The sequence below is a fragment of the Thunnus maccoyii genome, chromosome 11 (assembly GCF_910596095.1).
Source record: "Thunnus maccoyii chromosome 11, fThuMac1.1, whole genome shotgun sequence".
NCBI classification, from domain to species: Eukaryota; Metazoa; Chordata; class Actinopteri; order Scombriformes; family Scombridae; genus Thunnus; species Thunnus maccoyii.
This window is the reverse complement of record NC_056543.1, coordinates 29,465,940-29,474,736: the sequence shown is the minus strand read 5'-3', so window position 1 is coordinate 29,474,736 and position 8,797 is coordinate 29,465,940. Positions and strand designations below refer to the sequence as shown.

Below are 8,797 nucleotides of genomic sequence, written 5' to 3'. Positions count from 1 at the left end.
TACTCTTTATCTGGTCTTTCCAAGACACAAGTTAAATGTAACTTCAGATATGGAGAGAGAGACAGTTTGATTAGATGGGGTAACTATTAAATAATCCATGATGCTCTTATTGGTTGGAGGGTTTCTTGGTACCAGTTCTCACATGTGAGGTCATCAGTAAAGATTTTCTGTTTGCGGGAAGGAAGCGCATATTAAAGAAGAAGTATCTTAAAAGTAAAAGAACACAAAATGTTGAAAAAAAAAATCTTTTTGGAATTTCTTAAATAAGTATGAACGAAAAATTGACACACTCTTGAAGTAGTTCTGGCTTTCGGACAATATTGTCATGTGGAGTAGCAGGAATGGACCCAAATGCAGAGACTGAAATGCAAGACTGATGAAAACCTTTATTCTTGAGACTGGGCAGGCAAAACAGAAGCTGGCTGAGCATAGAGATACAAACTCGATGGAACAGAACAGAACAATGATCCAACTAAGACTCAACTGAAAACCAGACCTTAAATACAAACTAAACTAGGAGCTGATAGGCTGGGAAGACACTGAGAGCAGGGCAGGGCTGACAAGACTGATATAGGGCAGGTGTGAAGGTGACAGCAGACTGGGGAAGAACACTGAGTCAAGGACAGGGCTAACGAGGACGAATGCAGGGCAGGTGTAGTAACAGAGTGACAGAAAACCAAAACCCAGAAAACACAATACTCTGAATCACAACCCAGCATAAATCAAACCATCACAGAATTACATAAACTTGAACACACACACTACAAGGTAACTACTAATGCAGTCCTCTAAACCCACCACTCAAACCGTAACAAGCAAAATCATATGACCAGGATTTGACAACAGAAATGTAACACATGACACCCCGAAGAGCACAAAAACACAAAGAGTCCAAAAAACACACAAAGTCCAGGCAGGATGTGATAAATACACTATAGCTCTTACTTTCATATCTGAAGCAACTGAAGTCTGAAGGCCTACATTTGAACTATTGAGCCGGCAATAAATCGTTGCAGTGCACCTATACTGCAAAGTAAGTGGTGCTTTTTTTCTGTTGAGTGGAAATTTCATGCAGGCGTAAGTGGAACAGAATTGAGTGGTTTGAAAAGAGGAGGAGGGAAAACCCAGCAGTTCTTCAGAAGTTCAGTGCAGGTAATAAGCACTTGTCCTTAAGTCTTCCCACTCAGCCTGGTAAGTTCATCAAAATTACACATTACATATAATAACAGTTTTTAAATCCACTGGAATAAGTATATTGCTGCTATAATCCTTCTACCTACAGTGTGTCTGTATGTCTCAACGCTTCTTTGATATATTTCAAATGTTCAGCAGTTTTATTATAGAGGGACTAAGAGTTTGTCTGTTATACAGAGATTTTCATCGGCTTCACTGTCCTTTGTGGGGTACCACTTTACATCAAGGCAAATTAAAGGATGTCTGAGGGCACTAAGCTAACAGAAAATTCATAGTATCTTGGCCAAAATTATTTCAGTACAATATTTTTACTCAGTAATTATATATGTATTGATTTGGGTTGCCAGTTTTAAGGCACACATTAAGGGAAGGATTCCCGTAACTGAAGAGCACTCACAGGGGGAAAAAAACCCTTACTAGTATTAAAACAGTTTGTCACACCACAGAAAAATGTGTTATTAACCACCCAGCCACATTTGAATGATTAAAACAATTGCCAAGTATATAAAATTAGATTTCATAATCATGGAAAAATAAGCAGTATTCTCTGCTCTGAAACACTAAGGGTGAGTCGGCTGAAGGAGCTGAAACCACGTCCCCAACTGAACAGCCTCCGAGTTAATGCTCATACCAAACTCCCATATTAAAATACGCAATTTAAAACAGGCCTTGTTTGTAGGTTTAATTCTAGTAACCCCTCTATGTCATTGAGCCACCATTTCAGGCCTGGCCAAAAAATCCTGAACATAGAAACAGTGGAAAACAGTTTAACGCTCTAACTCCACGATTCAGTATTACATAATTCACAGTCACATTTTCACATTTTCAGCAATTATTTTCTAACCCGTATAATGTGTTTAAAAAGAAATCCCTGATTTTCCTTTACATGGACTTTAATTTAGACAACAACAACTCCCTTTTCAACCCATTTCCAACACAAATAAACTTGTTAAATAAAATATATTTTGATTTGTTGCTGATTTATTGCAGCAGTGTATGTTTGATTTCAATATACTGACACTCTCTATTCTTGAACATTTTTGAAGTTTTTCCACTTGTTCTAAGAAATAAAGACACAAATGACTAAGATGGAAATTTATGCAGCGTTAAAACTTTGTCATGTCAGGTGTATTTTTTTTTATAAAGCCCAGAATCACACATTTGTCTCAGAGGGCTTTACAGTGCGCTCAACACTTTAACTGCTTCAGTTGAGAAAAATGTGACATAATAGAACAACTGTGCTGCAACTCATTTAATCTCAGAAAGCAGCTTAAACTGAAAAATGTTACAGCTGTTTAAAGTAAGATTTATCTATTCATTCATTTATTATAAGGTCACCATAGCAACACATTTCTACTAGTTGAAGTCTACAAGAGTCATATGTCAGTAAATGGCCCATTAAAATGTTTGTTGACACATGCTCATGTAATATTGTACCAAACATTTTCCCATTTTATGTATACTATAGAAACCTCATACTGTACATCACCATGTATATAAGCATTCAAACCCTCAACTCCTGTTGTGACAGTATCTTGATATGAGTGACGCAGTATTTTGCTTCCTGACAGGGCTCAAGCCCCACTCCCCTTCAGCTTGGCAGGGAGGGCTCCTTCCGCCAGAATCTCGGAGGTGATCTAATGATTCCTGTTGTAAAGCCATCGCACGCCGGTTTCTACACCTGCCAGTGCAGAGTGCTCATCAACAACCAGCAGTACAAAGTCAGCCGAGCCATCCTGCTCTGTGTGCAAGGTGGGTGATGTGTAATGTCACCACACTCAATATGTCTTTTAAATCAACTATTTAAATCATATTCTATCACAGTTTGTTATTGAGAAACCTAATTATGACTACTCATATAAATAAGGGTGGGTCATTATTTGATAATATTGATTGATGAGGGACACTGCTGCACTGCTGATTGTCAGGTCTGCTCCCTTTAATGATAAAAATACAAATATAACTGTATTTATATTTTATATATTTAAGGTGAATATGAAAATAATCCATCAGTCATAAGACACCAAATAACAGTAATGATTTGGAGATGTCATTAGTTTGTGTTCTTACAATACCAGCATAAATTATAATCCAGCCCTGCCCTCTACTGGCCTAACAGGTGCATCACACAGAGTTCGGTTAGGGACAGGGAACAGGAAGCTCAACCTCACACAAAACCCAAACACTCCATAAAAAGTATATGCAAATAATAATAATAATATAATAAGTCATCGTTACTATTGGTAAGATTATGTGTACATGCACGTTTCTGAATATATGTGTGAATTTCTGTCTACCAGGTCCAGACCCAGCTCAAACTACAACTACCACTGTGCCTGACATCTCCATGACCTCTGAGCCAGGGTTGATCAGCAGCAGCAGCAGCAGCAGCACTGTTCACAGTGAGTTGAACTCTCATTATAAATTTATTAAGACCATAACAATAACATGATGTCAGTGAATAGTGAATGTAATAAATATTATCTTTTGGGTTTACTTCTCTTTGCCAGCTAGTTATCATCTCATTATGCTAAAAATAAAGCATTTCATTCCGTACCAAGATGGCAGCAATTTGAAAGCATTTTTTTAACATTTCTACGAATCAAACTTCCATGCTGGAACAGTAAATTGATGCTCGTACCATCAGATTATTTATAATGTAAATTTTGAATCCAGATGTTCATATCTGTTAATTAAATGTGTTTTTCTTCGTGTCTCAGCTCCTACACTTAAGCCACCTGTGATTGTCTCACCACTGAACGGAACAATATTTGAAAGTCCGCATGGTAAGTGATGAGATGATGAATCTCAATGAATGGACTCTAAAACTTAAAATCAAAATGAACACAAACTAGATTGACAATATTGATTAAACAAAGTCTAATGTCCAAGTGTAATGTAATCTCATTTAGGTTCAGGACTGGAACTGTTTTGCATGGTGCTCACTGGATGTCAAGCTGCAGATTCCACTGTGGTCACATGGTTGGTCAATGGCCAATCAGTGGAGTCATCGTACCTTGATGGACGGGCTCTGCAGGGGGCAAGGAGGTAATTGTTGTTGTGTTTGATGGATGCACTGAAACCTGAGGTCAAACCAAAAAACCTCAGTCTGGTTAGGATAATGAGAACTTAATCTAATCTTAAACTTAAATGTGTGAAGTAGTATGTTATCCTACAAAATGCACAATAACGCACTTTGTTGCCCTCCAGATGGCAAAAGTAGATGACTAATTGACTTAAGATTAGACTGAAAATTACTTTCAAATTGGAAAACAAATTGCCAAAGTGATTTTTCCAAGGATTTATTATTTTTCAAAAAATGGTTTCTGAGGTGTCGCTGCAGCAAGACATATTTTTGTTTTACTTTATCAGTTATGGGTAAACTGTACATTGCATTGTGGGACAATTATGTCTGTTAAGAGTACATTAGATTTTTTGTTCTTTAAAAAAGCATGCTTTATTTCCCATTCTTCCAGCTAAATATACTACAATAAATATTAAACAAAGATAATCAAAACACTGTTAAAACTGATTATTACATAAACATCTTGTGTAGTTTCACCCTTGATGTATATCTGACACAAGATAATACATTACCGTATCATCCACATCAGTAACACCATGTAAACAGGTGTCTGTCTCAATGTTTCCAGGCACACTAGGGTGTCTGAAGGGTGCCAGATTGAGTTAAGGCTGATTGTTGTAGCGATGACAGGAGAAGACATACGGACGGAGCTGAAATGTGTTGCTCAGAACGAAGGAGGGAGACGGGAAGTCGTCACACAGCTTAAACTAGAGAGTGAGTTGTGTGTGCATGTACACACACACACACACACACACACACATATATATATATATATATATATATATATATATACATATATATACACACACTTTTGTCACTGAACATATTGGAACCAAGGATGTAAATACTCCTTAAAACAGCATGGACACTCAGAAAAGCACAAAAATATTAACCAGTATGTTATATTTTTGGCCATCATTGGTGTCGGTTCTGATAACATTATACTCACTGAAAAAATTGCAGGGGAAGAAGCACACGTATTTCTTGTCCAATCTGACTTTGTTGAGCGATGTCACCATGTTCTTTGATCTCAGTAATTAACATAGTGAGAACAATGTTATCATAACTGATAGAACCAATGGCCAAACCCAAGAAAATAACACCAGTCTTGTAATACCTTCATTTACCTCTGTCCATCTCTCCCCAGACTCCACGTTTACATGGGTGGTGGTAGCTACAGTGGCGGTGTCCTGCTTCCTGACTGTAGTTTCTGTCTTTCTCTATGTGCTCTTAAAACCTAAAAGGAAAAAGAAAATGGATTACTTCCTGGCTCTGCAAAACAGCACCTTCTAATTCTTCCGGTGTACACACTCATTCCACAAGGAAAAGACCCTCTTAAATGTATTTGCAGTTGCATCAATAGAGCGTTTTCCTGCAGCATTTGGTGTCATGCAGTAACATTAGCAGTGGTTGGTGTTCAACTCTTGCTACAGAGATTCAATGTAGAATTCAGTGTTTTTAAATCAGTAGCTGCTCATGCTGTTACCCACTGTCCTCCATTTCCTTATCCATGAATGAGCATTACACAAGGAACTTTTGATTCATATTATTTGTACTAATGTGGTAATTACATTTGGTTTCTTTATACAGTTTCAGTCATTGTAAGTTTCCTTTCATGAGATACAGATACTTTCAAGATACAGAAATATCCTACTTAAATCTAATATAGAATCACCAAACTGAGGCCGCTCACTGACAAAGAAAGTTGTAATATCTGGTCAAATTCAGTAAAGGCTTCAACAAAGGCTACATCTGCATATACTGTACATATATACAAAACTTTCATGTCAAATCATTTCATTTCTTTGTTTTTGTTTGAGTGTTCCAAAATTCAAACACTCCATAAGAGAGTTATATATACAGTATGTATAAGTGCAATATATTTTTGTAGTTGAAAAGTGTTAAGACAATTTGATACATAACTGCTCTATCAAACGTATTTGACGATGTTGATGATCTGACTGCTCTGGCAATTCTAAAATCTAACAATACATCATTATATGTGGTTATTGCATATAAGACATTGTTCGGTAAAGTAAGTAGAGCTAACAAATAATAGTTATTAGGGTAGAAAGTACAATCTTTTCCTCTGAAACACAGTGGAATAAATGTATATTGCCTTTAAAATGGAAATATTCAATAAAGTGCTGGAATATGTACTGTACCTAAGAGTGCCAGCTTCTTCAGTTACTGTATTTTGTTATTTCCTTGATTTATGTATTAGATTTCATCTTATCTAATACATTTTGGTATTATTGTTACTTTTAATGACATTTTGGCTTCATTTACAATATATTAATGTTTAGCTGTGATTATCATATGTTTTACATTTAATCTTCTATGAAATGATTCATAATTTTTATGTCTAGTTTCTCTTTCATACAGTAATTTCTGCATGAAGCACTGTGTGTTGTTACATTTGATTTGATGAAAAAATATTTTCAAAAGGGATAACGTTTCTTAAAACATGAACCCCCTTTTTGCAACACTTTGAAAATAAGAAGCAATATGAATAAAACAAGGTAGGTGGATTTGCAGAATAGAGAATCTTTAAATACAATAAATCAGTGTGAAGAAGTTTATCCAGAGCATCAAGAAAGGTGATAGGAGGCAGACTCAATGACTTGTTTAATAACTAAAATAAAGGTGATTTATTCTGACCAGTGTAACCAAAACAACTGTCTCAAAAAATGAAATGAAAACAAACAAATCAAATTAATCTTAACTGGCTTAACTAAGGGAACTCAACTCAACAGTCAAAGGCAGGATCATGTGCACTTAGCTACACGGACATCCTCTTTTCTTTTTGCTCTTCCTCAAACCAACAACTCTCCCCTTAAATAGGCCCACCAATCTGTCTAGGCAGAACCATATTTCTCACAGGGGTGTTTCAGTCTCCCACACCTATAACAGGTAAACAATAATGTTACTTGTATCAGTTAACATTGTTTATACAAACACATCATCCACAGCATATAGTCTTCACCTTACGCCATACCATAAATCCCCCCATACTTGGTCCAACCCATGACATCACTGGTGATGTCAGCAAGAGCTTGGGTGTCTCCCTCTTTTATCTCATGGGAAGCATGGTAGCTATGGTGAGTAATAAAGCAAGCTAATATATAACTCATATATAACTATGAAACTCAGGACTTAAATCAACAAACAATAAGTGAACTTAATAAAAGCTAGTCTGTCTTGATTAAACCAGAAAAGCAGATGTAGATATAACAAAACAATGCTAAATGCAAACAAAACCCGTGACATTATGCGAAAGCAATGTTACAAATAACAATGTTAAACTGACTAAACAAACAAATGGCAAGTATGATATTTCTTGCGCTAAGATAAAACAGGCCTGTTTTCGGCTTTGTAGCAATTAATTTTTCAGAAATGAAAGGGTGAGGGGCATGAGACTGGAATGTGTAATAACAATTTCTACTCCACAAACATAAGAACACTCCACTTTCTCAGGTGTGATTTCCAGAAAAGAAACGTCATCTTATATTTGGGCTACTATGGAACCAGTACAATATAAAATGAGGTCACTATAAACTCATTAGAATGAATCATTGCATAAGTACAAATACTGTATGCCCTCCGGCAAGCTAAATCCAATTATTACTCTGATCTGATTACTAACAATGGAAACAACCCTACATTTTCATTTAATACTATTGATAAGCTCACTAAAACAACCCCACCCACACTGTTTTCTGCTTTACAGCTGAGGTTTTTAACAGCTTTTTCGTTGAAAAGATTAAGCTAATCAGGAAAGATATTACTGGTAAGGCTGTGTCCCTCTCCTCTGATCTCTCTTGCCCTCTTCATCTCTCTGTATAAAGCAAGGAATATCTGTCTGTCTGTATTTGTTTGTATGTATGTATGTATGCATGTATGTGTGTAAGTTTGTCCTTTGCATATCTTGAGAACTGTTCATCCAATCTACTGCACAGTTGGTGTATGTATTGCTGGGGACACAAGGGAGTGCAGTGTTGAATTTGGTGCAATTTGGCAACACAACATGTTTTAACAAACTTGGAATAAACAAGAACAAGGGCTCTGCTACTGCATGTCATGGTCAGACCTGTACAACCCCCTGCCATGAGAGAGATGAGGGGACGACATCTCTCTTTATTTGATAACGTTAAAAGTTATACTTTGTATATGCTAATTACCAAACCATCAGCCACTTTTTACATTTTGATTCAGTTAATTTGAACACACTCTATCAAATTGCGTCAAACCAACCACATGTGGTCTGAATCCCATTCCTGGTAACCTCGTAAAATGACTGCTCACTGCGGTAGGAAGCCCTCTTCTCTACACCATCAATGAATGCATCAGTTCTGGCATCATTCCCACTGCTTTAAAAACAACCTTGATTACGCCCTTATTAAAAAGACCCACCTTGACCCACAAACTATAAACAATTGCAGACTGATTTCAAATCTCCCCTTTATGTCTTAACTGCTAGAAGAGTTGGTTGCTAGCCAACTCACTGCCCATCTATCC

General features: G+C 36.6%; 1 protein-coding gene across 1 annotated transcript; it reads left to right on the top strand.

The window, feature by feature from the left end:
* Positions 1 to 1,094: 1,094 nt before the first annotated feature.
* Positions 1,095 to 6,450, top strand: LOC121907646 (interleukin-1 receptor type 2-like). Its single transcript, XM_042427327.1, has 7 exons — positions 1,095 to 1,191; positions 2,766 to 2,946; positions 3,495 to 3,596; positions 3,915 to 3,980; positions 4,107 to 4,242; positions 4,848 to 4,993; positions 5,427 to 6,450. Exons 2-7 carry the CDS (start codon positions 2,835 to 2,837, stop codon positions 5,570 to 5,572), a joined length of 708 nt encoding a protein of 235 aa, XP_042283261.1. The 5' UTR covers positions 1,095 to 1,191; positions 2,766 to 2,834; the 3' UTR covers positions 5,573 to 6,450.
* Positions 6,451 to 8,797: the final 2,347 nt, after the last annotated feature.

Coding starts and splice junctions, on each gene's coding strand:
- LOC121907646 (XM_042427327.1), top strand. CDS start 2,835: ATGATTCCTGTTGTAAAGCCATCGCACGCCGGTTTCTACACCTGCCAG. Junction 2,947..3,494: donor CATCCTGCTCTGTGTGCAAG/GTGGGTGATGTG, acceptor TCTGTCTACCAG/GTCCAGACCCAGCTCAAACT. Junction 3,981..4,106: donor AATATTTGAAAGTCCGCATG/GTAAGTGATGAG, acceptor AATCTCATTTAG/GTTCAGGACTGGAACTGTTT.